The following is an 18,177-nucleotide window of genomic DNA, read 5'->3' as shown; positions in this document are numbered from 1 at the left end:
CATATTGCTGTTAATTGTCAATTTCCATGTCTCTTTCTTTCTTTCTTTTTTTTTTTTTTAAGATTTTTTAAATTTAGTTATGAGATAGAGACAGCCAGCGAGAGAGGGAACACAAGCAGGGGGAGTGGGAGAGGAAGAAGCAGGCTCACATCAAAGGAGCCTGATGTGGGGCTCGATCCCATAACACCGGGATCACGCCCTGAGCCGAAGGCAGACGCTTAACCGCTGTGCCACCCAGGCGTCCCCCGCATGTCTCTTTCTTTCTGAGTAAATACCACAGGGGTAGAAATTGTGTCCTGTTATCTCTGAATCTGTAACACTTTGCACAAAGCCTGGCCCAGAGGTATTTTCATGTGTATAAGATGAAGGTGTTGAACTAAATGACAATTACTTTTAGCTTATAAAAGATCTGTAATTCTTGAATCACTAATTCATATTTTTAAACATCTTTATTAAGGTATAATTTACATATGATTAATTTCACCCTTAAATTAGGTGTACAAATTCAGTGCTTTATAGTAAATTTACAGAATTGTGCAACTATCACCAAAATCCAGGCATAGACCATTTTTATTACCGCAAAGAGGTCTCTTGCTCCTGTGTGCTCTCCATCCCCATTCCTACTCCCAAGTCCCAGGTGACCAAATATCTACTGTCTGCCTCTATAAATTTGCCTTTTCTGAACATTTCATGTAAATAAAATCATACAGTGTGTGGTCTGTTGCTCTAGCTGCTTTTACTTGGCATAATATTTTCAAGGCTAATTCATGTTGTGATATGCATCATTCATTTGTTCCTTTCTATTGTTGATATTGTTGAAATTTTTATTAAATTTTAGAAGTTATTTTGTTTTGGGGATTAAATATGTATCTTAATTTATTACAAATGATTGTATTCATTATAATCTACTTTATGTGCAGTCTATTTCAGATGCAAACTAAATTAATTTCAGTAAAGTACAGAAACTTGGTTCCAGTATAATTCCATTCCCCCTCTCCTGCACTTGGGCTCTTGTGTTTTTTGTTTTTAATTTCATTTATTTATTTGGAGAGAGACAGAGGAGGGGGAAGGGCAGAGAGAGAGGGAGAGGGAATCTTGAGCAGACTCTGTATTGAGCATGGAGCCAGACATGGGGCTAGATGCCACAACCCTGAGATCATGGCCTGAGCCCAAACCAGGAGTCAGATGCTTAACCAGCTGAGCCATCCAGGCGCCCCTGGGCTCTTGTTTTTATATAAATTAAATATTTATATATTATATGCCCAATAATACGGTTTTAGAGTTATTGTTTTATATAGCTGTCTTTTAAATCTATTAAGAGAAAAAGAGAAAAATATTTATACCTCTATATTCACCTACATAATCACCTTTATTGGTGGTCTTTATTTCTTCAGATGGATTTGAATTACTCTCTAGTACGATTTCCTTTCAGCTTGATAGCTTTAGGTATCCCCCCCCCCCGGTATTTCCTTAGTATTTTTTGAAAGGCGGGTACTGCCACTGAATTATCTCAGTCATTATTTATGTGGGAATGTCTTTATTTTTGCCTTCAGTTTTGAATGATAACTTTTGCTGGGGTTATAAATTTTTTGGTTTTTATTTCTTTTTTTTAGTAAAGTTGACATACAGTGTTACATTCGTTTTAAGTATACAGCTTAGTGATGTGATAAGTTTATACATCATGCTGTGTTCACAAGTATAGCTACCATCTGTCCGGTTACATTGCTATGGCAATATCACTGACTATATTCCTTATGCTCTACTTTTTTTTTTTTTTTTAAAGATTTTATTTATTTATTTGACTGAGATAGAGACAGCCAGCGAGAGAGGGAACACAAGCAGGGGGAGTGGGAGAGGAAGAAACAGGCTCATAGCAGAGGAGCCTGATGTGGGACTCGATCCCATAACGCCGGGATCACGCCCTGAGCCGAAGGCAGACGCTTAACCGCTGTGCCACCCAGGCGCCCCTATGCTCTACTTTTTATTCCCGTGACTTACTCATTCCATAACTGGAGGCTTGTATCTCCCTCTGCTCTTCACCCTTTTGCCCCAACCCCCACCCCCTCCCCTCTGGCAACCAATCAATTCTCTGTATTTATAGTTCTGATTCTGCTTTTTGTTTGTTTATTCATTTTTTTTGGATTCCATTTATGAATGGAATCATATGGTATTTGCCTTTCTCAATCTGATTTATTTCACTTAGCATAATACCCTCCAGGTCCATCCATGTTGTTTCAAATGTCATGATCTCATCCTTTTTTATGGCTATGTAATGTTCCGTTGTTTATATTCCATTGTTTGTGTGTGTGTGTGTATACACACATACACACATACGTACATACATATACGTTTTCCTTGTGCATTTGTCTATGGAAGGACACTTAGGTTGCTTCCATGTCTTGACTATTGTAAATAATGCTGCAGTAAACATAGGGGTGCATATATCTTTTTGAGTTTGTGTTTTCATTTTTCCTGGGTAAATACCCAGGAGTAGAATTATTGGATCATATGGCATTTCTTTTTTTTTTTTTTTAAAGATTTTATTTATTTTTTGGACACAGAGAGAGACAGCCAGCGAGAGAGGGAACACAAGCAGGGGGAGTGGGAGAGGAAGAAGCAGGCTCTCAGTGGAGGACTCGATCCCGGAATGCCGGGATCACGCCCTGAGCCGAAGGTAGACGCCTAACCGCTGTGCCACCCAGGTGCCCCTGGATCATATGGCATTTCTAATTTGAGTTTTTGAGGAACCTCTAATACTGTTTTCCACAGTGGCTGTACCAATTTACATTTCCACCATCAGTGCACAGGGCTTCCTTTTCCTCCACATTCTTACTTTGTTGTTTCTTATCTTCTTGATTTTAGCTATTCTAACAGGCACGAGATGATCTCTCATTGTGGTTTTGATTTGCATTTTCCTGATGATGAGCGATGTTGAGCATCTTTTCATATGTCTGCTGGTCATCTGTATGTCTTTTTTGGAAAAATGTCTGTTGAGGTCCTCTGCCCATCTTTTAATCAGATTGGTTTTTTTGTTGTGGTGGTGGTGGTTTTTTGAGGTGGTTTTTGTTTTGTTTTGATGTTGTTATGTAAATTCTTTATATATTTTGGATATCAGTGCCTTATCAGATATATCATTTGCAACTATCTTCTTCCATTCAGTAGGTTGTCATTTTGTTTTGTTGATGGTTTCCTTCACTGTGCAAAAGCTTTTTATTTTGTTGTAGTCCCAGTATTTTTGCTTTTGTTTCCCTTGCCTTAGGAGACATATCTAGAAAAATGTTGCTATGGCTGATGTTAGAGAAATTGTTACCTTTGTTCTCTTCTAGGATTTTTTATGGTTTCAGGTCTCATGCTTAGGTCTTTAATCCGTTTTGAGTTTATTTTTGTGTATGGTGTAAGAAAGTGGTTCAGTTTCATTCTTTTACATGTAGCTGTCCAGTTTTCCCAGCGCCATTTATTGGAAAGACTGTCTTTCTCCCATTGTGTATTCTTGCCTCTTTTGTCATAGATTAATTGACCATATAAATGTGGGTTTATTGCTGGGGTCTCTATTCTGTTCCATTAATCTGTGTGTCTTTTTTTCATGCCAATGCCATACTGTTTTGATTACTGAAGCTTTGTAGTATATCTTGAAATCTGGAATTGTGATACCTCCAGCTTTGTTCTTTCTCACGATTGCTTTGGCTGTTCAGGCTCTTGTGTGGTTCCAAGGGGGTTATGAATCTTGATTAACGTATTTGCTTTTTTTCTTTTACCGCATTTTATATATCTTTCCTCTGCCTCCTACCTCCCATTATTTCTGATGAGAAGTGAGCTGTTAATCTTATTGTTCCCTTTTATCTGATAAATTGTTTTCTCTTGCCACTTTCAAAAACTTCTGGGGGTGCCTGGGTGGCTCAGTTGTTCAGCATCTGCCTTCGGCTCAGGTCCTGGGATCCAGCCCCACATCAGGCTCCTTGCTCTGGCAGGAGGCCTGCTTCTCCTTTTCCCACTCCCCCTGCTTGTATTCCCTCTCTTGCTGTGTTTCTTAAAACAAAAACAAAAACAACTTCTCTTTGGCTTTCTGTAATTTTTACTATGATGTATACAGGTATGGATATTTTTTGTGTTCATACAACTTGGGGTTCATCATCTATTTTAGATACGTAGTTTATTGTTTGTTTTTAAAATCAAATTTGGGAAGCTTTTGGCCATTATGTCTTCAAATATTTTTTCTGCTCATATTTTTCTTTCCTCTTTCTGGAACTCCCATTACTTATATGTTGGTTTGATTGATAGTTTCCCACAGGTCACTCACTCAGTTTTCTTTTCATTTTTCAGATTACATAATCTATATTGATCTGTCTTTGAGTTTGATGATTTTTTTCTTCTGCCAGTTCAGATTTGTTGTTGAGTCCCTCTTGAATGTTCATTTCAGATTACAGTTTCCATTTGTTATTTTTATTTTTATAATTTCTGTATGTTGATATTCTCTATTTCAATTATCATCATACTTTCATTTAATTCCTTAAATATGGTTTCCTTTGGTTCTTTTTAACATTATTTATAATACCTGTTTCAAAATATTTCTCTGCTGATTCCAACATCTGGGCCCCCTTGAGTTAGTATTTATAATTGTCTTTTATTTCCTGGTAAATGGGGCACTCTTCACCGTGTCTTTGCATGACTCATGATTTTTTGTTTGTTGAAAACTACATGTGGCAACTCTTGATTCAGATTCTTCTCCCATGGAGGTTGGATATTGTTGCTGGGTAGTTTTGTTTATTCTAAACTATTTGTTTATTCATAGACTATTCTATGGTGTCTGTCTTTTTGCAGTGTGTGACTACTGATGTCTTTTTTAAAAAACCATGAATATTTAATTATTTAACATGAAAGTAGTTTATTCTGGTCATGTTTTAAAAATTATTGTTTTAATTTTTAAACCTGGCTTCTTAAAACTCCCCCTTGGGTCAACATAGATTAGTGGTCAATGATTGGCTTAAACCCTAGGCCAGGAAATCTTCTACCCTTTGCTAATGGATCTGTTTGTCATTTGGAGAATGCATTCAGAGTTCGGTCAATTTACAATTCTGCTCCAGTCTTTACTTTCAGTGTGTTCAAGGCCTTACATTCACATAGAGTCAGTAGATAGCTAGGACCCTCTCTAGTTTCTCCTTAGCAATTGTGAAGTCTTACCACCAGGGATCCCAGTATTCCCTTTTAAATTTCTTGTTTATCTACTCTGTTGTCTGCCCTAACTAGTATTCTGACCTTAGTCTAGCTAACAGTGGTGGCCTTACTGGATTGTTTACTATTGTTCCCCAGATTGTCCCTCTTGTTGTTTTTGACAGAGATGCTGGGCAATATCCAGAGCTGATTTTGTATGCTCGGCTTCAAATGAAATCAGCCCATTCTGGCACCAGTTGTCCTCTTGGCCTGACCAGCCTGCCCTGATGGAATTACTCCCAGGGAGCTGGGGGTTGGGGACAAGGGCAGACCTAGGTTAAAATGCTGTAGATTCTCGCTGTTCTTAGTATGGTTCAGTAATTTTTCTTTTTCTTTTTTCTCTTTTCTCTTTTCTCTTTTCTTTTCTTTTCTTTTCTTTTCTATTTTTTAAAGTAGGCTCCACACCCAGTGTGGAGCCCCGTGTGGGGCTTGAACTCATGACCCTGAGATCAAGACCTGAGCTGAGATCATGAGTCAGATGCTTAACTAACTGAGCCCCGGTTCAGTAATTTTTCTTAAGTAAACATTTCTCAATTTGATGTATGCCTTTGGTTAATTTTCAGAGGCCTGAATTGGTTGGTTTTGACCATTTGATCCAGTTTTATGGTTGCTTTTTGGGGAAAGGGTTTGCTAAGCAGTTTAAACATTCCAGAACTTTAAGAATTCCCCAGCTAGACCATAACCTTCTTTGGGCAGACACCATCTTTCTCTTTTTTGTACAATATCCATCCAATGTGAATTAAATGTTTGAGCTTTCATTTCTTTATCTGTCAAATGAAATTAATAATCCTTTCATTGCTTACCTCAAAGGATCAAGTGAAATAGTGGTTAAAAATTTTGTGAAGTATAAACACTTCGTAAATGGTAAAATTCTTTGAAAAGTTTAAAGTAGTTTGCAAGCTACAACACTAATTCTTAACACTGCAACGTGTTGTGCATATAATACTTCCAAGTATTCATCCTGAATACGTGGGCTTTTTTTTTTTTCCTGGTCATTTTATGCTCATAGGTTATGCTGTTGGTTCGAAAGAAGTAGGTCACGTGTTTTTTGAGGGCAGCAGCCGGCCACTTGCAGAACAGTCTGTGAATGAAAGCTAGTTCCACCAGGGGGAAAGTTTTTAGGACCTCTGTTTTCTCTCTTGCGTGTCGTTCCACTGCCTGGCTCACCATTTCTGGTTCTGCAGTTAGAGAGGTGAGCTCTCAGTGGAGGCCTCTGTGGATATTGGAAATAAATACTGGAGAGATGTGGAGCCAAGTAGTTCACTGGGATATGCCAAGAAGTGCCAAACACTTTGAAGCTTTTTTTTGAAGTTGTTTTTGGGAAGCGTGAAGGATGGTTTATCCTTCATTCAACTACTATGTATTTAGTGTCTGTTATGTGGGAAGTAATATTCTGGGTACTGGGGATTCAAGACAAAAGGAATCCCTGGGGCGCCTGGGTGGCAGAGCAGTTGAGCGTCTGCCTTCGGCTCAGGGCGTGATCCCGGTGATCTGGGATCGAGCCCCACATCAGGCTCTTCCGCTGGGAGCCTGCTTCTTCCTCTCCCACTCCCCCCGCTTGTGTTCCCTCTCTCGCTGGCTGTCTCTGTCTCTGTCAAATAAATAAATAAAATCTTAAAAAAAAAAAAAAGGAATCCTTGCTCTAATGGGGGAGATAATAAATAAATAGACAAGAAAATATATCATGTAGTGATAGGTGTCAGTAGGAAAAGTAAAGTAGGTTGAGGGGACGTGGTATAACACCACTTGGAGAAACTATTTTAGGTAGGTTGGTTAAGTTAATAAGGAAGTCATTTCACATAAGGTGACATTTGAGCAGAGACCTGAACGAAGTGAGGGGGAGTATGCATTTGAATATCTGCGGGAAGGGCATTCCGGGTGTGGAGAAGAGCAAGTGCAGAGATCCTGAGATACAAGCATGCATGGTATGTTCATTGTGATTGGAGCGGAGAAAGCAAAGGGATGGTGGTAGGAGTTGCAGTCAGAAATGTGGGCATGTGAGATCAGGTCATATAAGACCTTGTAGACTTTTATAAGGACTTTGGATTTTATTCTGAATAAAATGGGAAGCTATTGCAGAATTGCGTTTGCTGGCACAAGAAATGTAGACTTGCTGTGGTTCAGCCCCAGGAAGCAGGGAGATGGCTAGGCAGGATATGCACGGAGGGCACTTATCTTATTTAAGGAGTGAAATCAGATTGGATGCGTAGTATATGGCAGCTGAGATTGTAGAAGTCAGGCGGACAGTGCTTTTATTCTCTTGTAACTGACTATGTGTGCCCAGCAGGGACCCAGCAGATAGATATGAACTGCCTCCGTGGTGGGATCTGTCAGGGTCCAAGCACAGCACAAGGGACTCTGAGTTAGAGGAAAGGGTTCAGCGTCTGCCATTCCAGAGGAGAATCTAGTGCTGGGTTTGGGAGACTGGGAAATTCACCTAGCACAGTGGCAGTAGCTTGGATGTTGGAATCAGACAGACCTGGCTATGAAACTAACTTTTCTCAATTCTTAGTAATGAGACTTTGGGTAGTTCACTTTCTTTCTCTGGACTTAAGTTTATTTGCCTATAAATACATTGAAAATAATTCCTGTTTTGCAAGATCATTGTAACCTTATAAGACTTTCAGGGATTTAATAAGGTAGGTCCCTAGTACCTGTCACATGGTAGGTGTTCAATAAATAGTAGCTGCTTGTAATAGGGCTAATATTTATAATAGTGGTAATGGTTAACTCCTGCAGAATGCTCATTGTGTGTCAGTGGTTGTAAGCAGAATTCTTAGGTATCTCAAATTTAAGTCCAAATCCAAATTTCTGTTTTTTACTCCAAAACATGCTCCTTTCATAGTTTTCATCCCAGTAAGTGGTTTTTTTATTATTCCAGTTTCTCAAGTTAGCTTTGGAGTCATCCTTAATGTCCTTCTTCTCATACTCCATATACAATACATTAGTAATTTTTGCCAGCCTAATCTTCAGAATATATCCAAAATAGGACTACTCTCCACCACCACTGTCACCACTGCTGCCACCCTATTTGAAGCCACCATAATCTTTCATCTGGATCATTTCAAATAGCATCCTAACTGATCTCCCTTCTTCTCGAACTCTTGCCTTCCTGCCATCTGATCCCAGCTCAACAGTCAAAGTAATCTTAAAATGAAGTCAAATCATGTCCCTTTTTTGCTCAAAATACTCTAGTGGCTTCTTATCTCATTTCAGATAAAAAACAAAGTCCCTATACTGGCCTCAAAGCTCGGCATGATTAGGCCCGCATTACCTGTCTGGTCTCACTGTCTACTCTTTTTCTTTCACTGCTTTCCAGCTAGACTGGCCTCCGTGCTATTTCTCAAACATGGTTCCACTTCAGGGCATTTGCATTTGCTGTTTCCTCTACTTGGACAGTTTCCTGTCAGTTGTGTGGTTTGCTTCTTCAACTTACTCATTGCTTAGATATCACTCAATGACACTTTCTCTAGCCATTTAAAAAACTGCACTCTCTCCCCTTAGCACTCCCTGTCCACCACCCTCAGTGGATTTCTCTATTGCATTTACCACTATCTGATATAGGATATATTTTACTTTTTAGAAAATTTTGTCTCTCCCCGCAACTCACATGCAGGTAGGAATATTTGTTGTTCTTGTTCACTGCTGTTCCTCTGTCAAGTTTATGTGGGACAAATGGCATTTGGGAAAGACAGTCGCAGGCAATGTCTTCAAATTGTTTGGGCTTCAAAATCTCCTTGGGAACATTAAATACATAGATTCCTGAGCCCCATCCCAGATAGAGCATAGAGAATATTGTATACCCTGTGAAGGAGTTTGGATTTTATTCCCAAAGCCTTTGAAGAGAGTAACCGATCCAACCTGTGTTTTAATAAAGAATATCAGGGATGAGGTGGACAGGGTTAAATTTTGGAAAAAGAGACCTCTTGGGACTGTTGTAATAGTTTAGACAAGAGATGATAAAACTTAAAACAAGGACAACAGCAATGAGAAAGGTACGGTTCTTTGGGAGTTGGTGATTGATCAGGTGTGAAAGAGTGGGAGGAATTTAGGATGATGTCCAGGTTTTCTCTTAGGTGCTAGGTGGATGGATTGTCAGTAACTCTGAGACAGGCAATACAGGATGGAAGAATGGCCTTGGGGAAGGATGGTGAGTTTACTTTTGGGTATGGTGGGTTTGAATTGCTTATGGAGTGATGAGGAAGAAATGTTCAGGAAGTAGGGGGGGTGTGGGTATGGATATGTGGTGGAGTGTTATACTAATCATTGTGAGAAAGATATGGATTTGGAAGTTATTATGTTTCATGTATCACGAGCTAATCTAGGCAACTGCTAATCTACCTTTTGTCTCTATAGGTTTACCTGTTCTGAACATTTCATATAAATGGACTCACATAAAATGTGGCCCTTTGTGACTGACTTCTTTCACTTAATATAATGTTTTCAAGGTTTATTCATGTTGTATCATATATCAGTGCTTCATTTCTTTTTATTGCCGAATATTTCATTGTATGGATATGCCACATTCCATTTATCCATTCACCGGTTGAACATTTGTTTCCTTCTTTTGACTTATGAATAATGCTGCTATGAACATTCACGTGGACATACATTTTCAGTTCTCTGTGGTATATGCCTAGGAGTGGAATTGTTGGATCATACCGTAACTCTGTGTTTCACTATTTGAGGAACTGTCAGACTTTTTTCTAAAGTGGCTGTATCATTTTACATTCCCACCAGCATTGTATGAGGGTTCCTTCTCCACATCCTTGCCAACACTATTTGTTATCTTTTTGATTACAGCAATTTAGTGTATGTGAAATGTCATTTGGTTTTTGATTTGCATCTTTTCATATGCTTATTGGCCATTTATATAACTTCTTTGAAGAAATGTGTGTTCAGATCCTTTGCCCATTTTTTAATTGGGTCAGTGGCCTTTTTATTATTGAGTTAAGATAAGAGTTCTTTATATATTTTAAATACAAATCCCCTATCCTATACCTTTGACCCTTGAACAACACAGGTTTGAACTGTGTGGGTCCACTTACATTCGGATTTTTTGCAGTACAGTACTGTAAATGTATTTTCTCTTCCTTATTATTTTCTTAATATTTTCTTTTCCTAGCTTGCTTTGTCATAAGAATACAATATGTAATACATAATATAAAATATGTGTTAATCGAATGTTTATGTTATTGGTGGGGCTTCCAGTCAACAGAAAGTTCTTGGTAGCTAGATTTTTGGGGAGTCAAAAGTTATATGCAGATTTTGGAAAGCAGACGGGTTCAGTGCCCTTGACCCCTGCATTGTTCAAGGGTCAGCTGTTAATGATTTGCAAATTTCTCTCATTCTATGGGTTGTCTTTCACTTTCTTAATGGTGTCCTTTAAAGCACAAAAGTTTTTAGTTTTGATGAATTCAGACTATTTTTTTCCCTTTGGTTGTTTGTGCTATTGGTATCATATTTAAGAAACCATTGCCAAATCCAAGGTTACAAAGGTTTATGCCTGTATTTTCTTCTTTCCTGTATGAGTTTTATATTTTCAGCTCTTTCATTTAGGTCTTTGATACATTTGGGGTGCTAGTCTTGACCCTGCCTTTACTTGCTTTGTGACCTTGGACTGTTCATTTGCCTTTTCTCAGCCTCACTTTTTTCATCTGTAAAGTGAAAGTTGATATGTGTGTGTATATACGGAACAACAGAAAACGGATCAGTGGTTGTCACGGGCTGGGAATCAGTGGGAGAGTATTGACTACAAAGGTGAGAGAATTTTTGGGGGTGGTGAAAATGCTTTATATCTTACTTGTGGGGGAGTGCTTATATGACTGTATATTTTTCATGGCTCATAGAACTGTATACCTGAAAGGGGTAAGTTTCACTATATGTAAACTATACTTCAATAAATCTGTCTTTAAAAAAACCAAATCTTACAACTCTACAAAGTATGTGATATTCCTTTCCATTTTGGGGCTAGAGGAAACTGAAGTTCAGAAAGGTCAGTGGACTTGCCTGTGGTCCCACATTTGGTATGTGGCGGTTCGAGGATTTGAACCTAAATCTGCCTGATCATAGAGTTCGTGATCTTCCTACTCATTTTTAGCCTGTCCTTCAAATTATTAAGTGTGTGGATTCTCTTATAGAAGGTTGACCTTCCCTTGAAAGCCAGGAGCCCTCTCTTCCTGTGAGCAGCTTCTCCAGACGTGGCTGTCACATTCTTAATCTAAAATTTGAGCCCCTGGCAGATCTCATTCCCGTCAGTCATTAGTTGGGTTTGGAATTGATACTGTTGTGGAGTGCTGCCCAGGCACGATCTCCTTTTGAGGCTGTGGCCCTCATTTTGGAGCAGCAGGAGACCAGTTCCAAAGCTGATGCATTTCTTTGGTTATGAAAAGCAATTTCATACCTTGCCCAATCAGCAACACAAGCTACCTTCTCAGTAGGAGAGTGACCAGGCGTTGATAGGGCCAGTGTACTGCTTAGCACTTCAGCAGTCTTGCTTACCGCAGCTTATTTAGCAGAGAAGTAGCTGGGCAGAAGAGAGATCCAAGGCAGGGAAAGCGTACAAGTAGTCTTCTGTGTTGTTGTTGCTGTCACATCATCACCGTCATCATTTACCTCTGCATGCCACCTGACAGTTTGCAATGTATTTTTGACATTCTGAGATCTCTTGTAATTCTCCAGGTACCTTTTAGGAGAGCGCTTATATTTAGAGAGAAAATGTTACTTGCTGTATTCTTGGATAACTGTGGCTGCAAGGGAATTTTCTCCTTAAGGTGTGCTGAAATATATATCTCCCGTTAACTTTCATCCTCAAGTTTTTCTGGTTTCAGTTTGTCAACTGGTGATAATTTAGTCTGTTGCCCTGGGGTGATTTGCCAGGGCTGCCCATTGGGTACATTTCAGGAAGTTCTAGCCTCTGAAATTGACCAGTGGCATTTCCTTTTTTGTCTCTTTGACTGCCCTACCTTCCTCTCCTTGGGAACCTATTTTTACTCCACCTTTCCTTCCAGAACCCTGGAGAGACTTAATTAATTGCAGAGCAATTGTCATCGAGCCAGCTGTTCACTGCCTGTCTTGACATTTGACTTGTTTCCTATCCTGAGGTGCTACAAGAGAAGTTAATGACCTAAAAAATTGCCCATCCATCACGTGAGCCTAGTTAGGAGGGAATTGTTTGATTTTTATGAAGTGTAAATAATATATTTGTAGAGACAAGTTTTTTAAACATGTTGGCCTATATGTCAGAGATGGTTCTCTAAACAAGATGGGACAAATTGGCTGGCTAGTAGGGTTTAATGACAGATTTTTCCATTAATCAGAATGGAGAATGTACTTCATTAAGGTAATTAACAGAGCACTTGTGCAGGTGACGCTGCACACAAATTTCCAAGTTTATTTCTTTCCGTTGAATAAATTTTGGAAGAGATCTTGCCTGTGTTTCTTTGTTTGCATTAAAGTGATCAGTGGCAATAAATTTCTATTTTTTTCCAAATCTGCTGGTAACTGGTATCTTGTCCTCTGCAGGTACAAAGGATTGGTGAGACACTTGCTGCTCTTCCTAACTGGGTGTGCTCGTTGTTTGGCTCTTGGGCTCCCCTGGTGAGCAGTAGAAGCGCATCCTTTCCTAGCTCCTGGACTAGCATCCTTAGAATGAGAAAGTACCTCAGAGAGCCTAAACTAATTGACTTTACATCAGGACATTGGCGTCCAGTGAGGCAAAGTGGCTTGGCCAGTGTCACACGGTATACTAGTGGCAGAGTCATCTGTGGGTTAGTGGGTCTGGGTCTGAACTGAAAGGCAAAAGGCCTGGGTTGACGTTAGGCAAGTTGTATCACCTCTCTGCTTCTCAGTATCTTCATCTATATAATGAGCAAAGTGTATAACATAGAGCCGATTACAAACAAATGACTTTTTGTTTAGTCCTCTTTCTGCTGTACCATGTTGTTCTCTGTGAGTATAAATTGAAGATTACAGAGGGGAAGCTGATGTCCGGGAAAATGAGCAATCAGTAATCGGTGTTGTTTTCTTTGTTTCTCTGTAGGATCCTCAGTCTTCCACAATGAACCCTGTGTATAGCCCCGTGCAGCCTGGGGCTCCTTACGGCAACCCTAAGAACATGGCCTACACAGGTGAGTGATGTGAGAACAGTTCTCATTTGGAAAAATGGTGGTTAAGGACATTACCAGATAACTTGCTGAATGACTTTTGGTGTACTTTACCAGAGCCAAGCTTTACCAGAGCCTCCAAAAGCTCTGGTAAAATTTGGCAACTTATGGAAGAGAGATATGTCTGGGGTCCAGTTCTTACAACCAAGCATTATTGAACTGTCAACTAGGGGAAAGGAAGGGAGGTAACATTTATTTGTTGAGTACCTACCATGGGCCCGGCCCTGTGATACACACTTTCACAGATGTTTAATTTTAATCTTAAAGCGGTTCTTCATGGTACAGCTTCTTATCACCATTTCACAGTTGAGAAAACCATAGTCATAGTAAGAGACCATGAAACAAAAACAAAAATAGATATTTGAATCCAGGTCTGCTGATTCTGAAGACTGATCTTTTTCCTGAACTGCATACCAAGCTTTTCCTACTTCTCTGGTTTTATGTATGTTGTCTGTCTGGAATGCCATTTTCCCCTGACAACTTCAACTTATTCTTTAAGAACTCAGCTCTGAGCTCAGACAGCATTCTTCCAGGAAGCATTCTCTCCCTTACTTGGCCTTAGACAAATTTTTTAACCTTCCAGAGCCTTGGTGTTCCCATTATAAAATGAGGGCAATAGTATTTTCTTTTCTTCCTCCCTTCCCCTTCCCTTCCTTCCCACTTATTCATTATTCTAGGTTTTTTTCTAATTGAAGTGTAGTTGACATACAATATTAGTTTCAGCTGTAAAACATACTGATTCAACAAGTCTGTATGTTGTGCTACGCTCACCACAAGTGTACCCACCACCTGTCACCATACAACACTCTTACAGTATCATTGACTATCCCTATGCCATCCCTTTTATCCCTTTTATTCATTTTGTATCTGGAAGCCTGTATCTCCCACTCCTCTTCACCTGTTTTGCATCCCCCCACCAAACTCCCCTCTGGCAACCATCAGTTGGTTCTCTGTATGTATAGGTCTGTTTCTGCTTTTGTTTATTCATTTCATTTATTTTTTTAGATTCCATTAAAGTGAAAGCATGCAGTATTTGTCTTTCTCTGTCTGACTTATTTCATTCAGTGTAATATTCTCTAGGTCCATCCATGTTGTCACAAATGATAAGATCTTATTCCTTATGATGAGTAATATTCTGTTTGTACACACACACATTTACACACACCCATCTTTTTTATCCATTCATCTGTCAGGAGACGTTTGGGTTGCTTCTATAATTTGGCTATTGCAAAAAATGCTGCAACAAACATAGGGGTGCATATATCTTTTCAAATTAGTGTTTTCATTTTCTTTGGGTAAATACACAGTAGTGGAATTATTGGGTCATATGGTATTTTTGTTTTTAATTTTTTGAGGATCCTCCATACTGTTTTCCACAGTGTTTACCAATTTACATTCTCATCAACAGTGCACAAGGGATCCTTTTTCTCCAGATCCTTACCGACACTTGTTTCTTGTGTTTTTTATTTTAGCGTGTAGTGATATCTCATTATGGTTTTGATTTGCATTTCCCTGATGATGAGTGATGTTGAACATCTTTTCATTTGTGTGTTTGCCATTTTTATGTCTTCTTTAGAAAAATGTCTGTTCAGATCTGCCTATTTTTAATTGTATTATTTGGTCTTTTGGGTGTTGAGTTGTGTAAGTTCTGTATATATTTTGGACAGATCCTCTGCCCATTTTTAATTGGATTATTTAGATTTTTTGGTGTTGTCTAAGTTCTTTATTTATTTTGGGTATTAATCCGTTATTGGATGTATCATTTGCAGATATCTTCTCCCATTCAGTAGATCACCTTTCCATTTTGTTGATGGTTTCCTTCACTGTGCAAAAACTTTTCATTTTGATGTAGTCCCAATAGTTTATTTTTGCTTTTGTCTGCCTTGCCTTAAGAGATATATCTTAGGGGGCGCCTGGGTGGCACAGCGGTTAAGCGTCTGCCTTCGGCCCAGGGCGTGATCCCGGCGTTCTGGGATCGAGCCCCACATCAGGCTCCTCCGCTAGGAGCCTGCTTCTTCCTCTCCCACTCCCCCTGCTTGTGTTCCCTCTCTCGCTGGCTGTCTCTCTCTCTGTCGAATAAATAAAAAAAAAAGAGAGAGAGAGAGAGAGAGACGTATCTTAGGAGACACTGCAATGGCCAGTGTCAAAGAGATTACTATCTATATTTTCTTTTAAGAATTTTATGGTTTCAGGTCTCATGCTTAGGACTTTAATTCATTTTGAGTTTGTTTATGGTGTAAGAAGGTGGGCCAGGTTTATTTTTTTGCGTGCAGCTGTCCAATGTTCCCAGTGCCATTTATTAAAGAGACTGTCTTTTCCCCTTTATATATTCTTGCCTCCTTTGTCATAGATTAATTAACCAATGCAAATACATAAATGTGGGTTTATTTCTGGACACACTATTCTGTTCCGTTGATCTATGTGTGTACTTTTGTGTCAGTGTCAGACTGTTCAGATTTACGGCTGCTATCAGGATTAAAGGAGGTGTAGTGTAAGGCACTGAGCACGAATATCTGGCACAAAGTAAATGCTTAAAAATGTTATTATTTACAAATAAATAAAGTTGGGTAAAATATGGTAATAGAAGTAAATGAGAAAATGTGTTTAGGTTGTCTAGCCTGGTGTTTAGCATATCATGGGCCTTCAAAAATACAGTATTCCAAGGTGAAGGTAACAGTACGAATAAACACATGGGGAAGTAGAAAAGGTATGGTCAGGGTACAGTCAATACTTGAGATTAGCTGGAGTAAAGAGTAGAAAAGGGGAAAGGGGCACCCGGATGGCTCAGTCGGAAGAGCATGTGACTCTTGATCTCAGGGTCAAGCCCCATGCTGGGTGTGGAGATTACTTAAAAAAATAAAATCTTGGGGAGCCGGGGTTGAGCTCCAGACTCTTAGTTTCGGCTCAGATCGTGCTCTTGGGGTCGAGAGACTGAGCCCCACATCAGGCTCCGTGCTAGGCGCAAAGTCTACTTGGATTCTCACACCCTCTCCCTCTGCCCCCATCTCCCCCCTACCCCGTGCTTGCTCATGTACATGTTTTCTTTCTCTCTCAAATAAATCTTTTTAAAAAATAAATAATAAAATCTTTATTTAAAGAGAAAAGAAAGAAAAGGGTGAAAGTGGGAAAATGATGCTCAAAAAGTAGATGAATAATGGTCTTGATGGCAGGGTTGGAGGTGGGGGGTAGAGAGTTTTGCCCCAGAAGAGAGCCAATGGCAGTGAATGGAACGGACTGGTTCCTTCTTATAACTTTGAACTTTACTGTGTATTCTGTATAACTTCCTAGACTGAAACTGGAGGGATCTCAGAGAACTCTTGCTCTGTTAGCTCCGTACTTTGTTCTGTAAGAACGCTAGAGTGGTGCTTCAGAGATTCCTCAAGTATGTGATCTGATTTTTAAAAAATATTTAGAACTTTTTTTTTTATAAAGAACTATTTTTATAAATATTTAAAAATATATAGAACTATTTTTATAAACCTAAGATGAACAGTGTGTTAACTTAAGCTTCTAAGAATACATGTTAATTTTAAAGAAATACCAAAAGTTGCAGCTACTTATGTTTTTGTAAATCAGGATTTTCTCAATGCTCGGCAACTTAAATAACATTCAGAAATCTGTTGAAGGTTGAGCCTGATAGGACTATAGCTGTTATCACTAACTTTCAGTTTCATGTTTGTGTTTATCACAACAGCCTTATTATCCCTATTTAGCCTTAATAGTAAATATTTTGAAATTTCTGTTTGAAAATATTTACTATAAACTAAAATTGCTGTATGTTTATTTATTTATTTGTTTAAGATTTTATTTATTTGACAGATAACGACAGAGGGAACACAAGCAGGGGGAGTGGGAGAGGGAGAAGCAGGCTTCCCGCTGAGCAGGGAGCCCTGCCTGGGGCTGGATCCCAGGACCCTGGGATCATGACCTGAGGGGAAGGCAGACGCTTACAGACTGAGCCACCCAGGCACCCCTGTTGTATGTTTCTTCTAATAAAATTAATTCCATTAACCAGGGCCCACTGAGCAGTAGCTGCCCTTTTTCTTCCCTGTTTAGTGTCTCAGCAACCTAAGTCCCTTTGGCAGAGAGGACTGAGCTGCTCTGGCAGACAGAGCCCAGGGGAATCCTGTGGGTTTCCTGTGATCCTGGCTGCCTTCATTCTCACTGAATTGCCAAAGTTGAAAAAGAAGAAAACAGTTGCATTTATCTCTGAATTGCTAAAGTTGAAAAAGAAGAAAAGAAAATAGTTGCATTTATCTATTGATTTGCTCAAAAAAGATTAGGCAATGTGATATATTAGAAAGGAAATGGCCCTTGTTTCTGCTTGGCACACGGTAGAACTTGGTAAATGTGTTTGATTGAATGAACAACAACCAGATTCAAATCCCAGTTCTGTTAGATAATAGCTAGGTGACTTTGAACAAGCTGCTTAACCTCCCTAAATTTAAATGTCTTTTATAAACTGGGATAATATTACTTATTCCATACGATAGTTGTGAAAATTGAGATAATTAGTACTCCTCCTGAGGGAGAGAGGGAAGATTGTCTTTCTTTCTATTAAGTCTGAAACTATATTTTAAGTTCATTTCTCTGCTGAAGATTGTAGGACCACATAGGAAGAATAAACTCCACACAAGTAGAATAAATTCAGATTTCACACAAGCCAAAGCTTCAAATTCTTAAGGAAACTTTCTTTTTTAATCTAAGCTTCCTGTTGTCTCTGTACTTTTGAGTCAATTTTTTTTTTAACTGGCAATATGACTCCTCTAAAGTCCAAGCTTTATGGAGGGCAATTTGAGTTCTA

At 39.1% G+C, this 18,177-nt stretch overlaps 1 protein-coding gene across 2 annotated transcripts in view; it reads left to right on the top strand.

Annotated features, from left to right (window-relative positions):
• FAM168A (family with sequence similarity 168 member A) overlaps nt 1–18,177 on the top strand; it is a 177,640-nt gene that overhangs the window by 104,721 nt on the left and 54,742 nt on the right. For both annotated transcript variants that reach the window (XM_040630831.1, XM_040630830.1), the window contains exon 2: nt 13,250–13,337. In XM_040630831.1, the coding sequence (XP_040486765.1) occupies nt 13,268–13,337 (70 nt within the window). In that variant the 5' untranslated portion in view covers nt 13,250–13,267. The remainder of the gene's footprint in view (nt 1–13,249; nt 13,338–18,177) is intronic.

This window comes from Ursus maritimus, unplaced genomic scaffold, assembly GCF_017311325.1.
Source record: "Ursus maritimus isolate PB19 unplaced genomic scaffold, ASM1731132v1 scaffold_16, whole genome shotgun sequence".
Taxonomy (NCBI): domain Eukaryota; kingdom Metazoa; phylum Chordata; class Mammalia; order Carnivora; family Ursidae; genus Ursus; species Ursus maritimus.
This window is presented reverse-complemented; position numbering and strand designations above follow the sequence as displayed.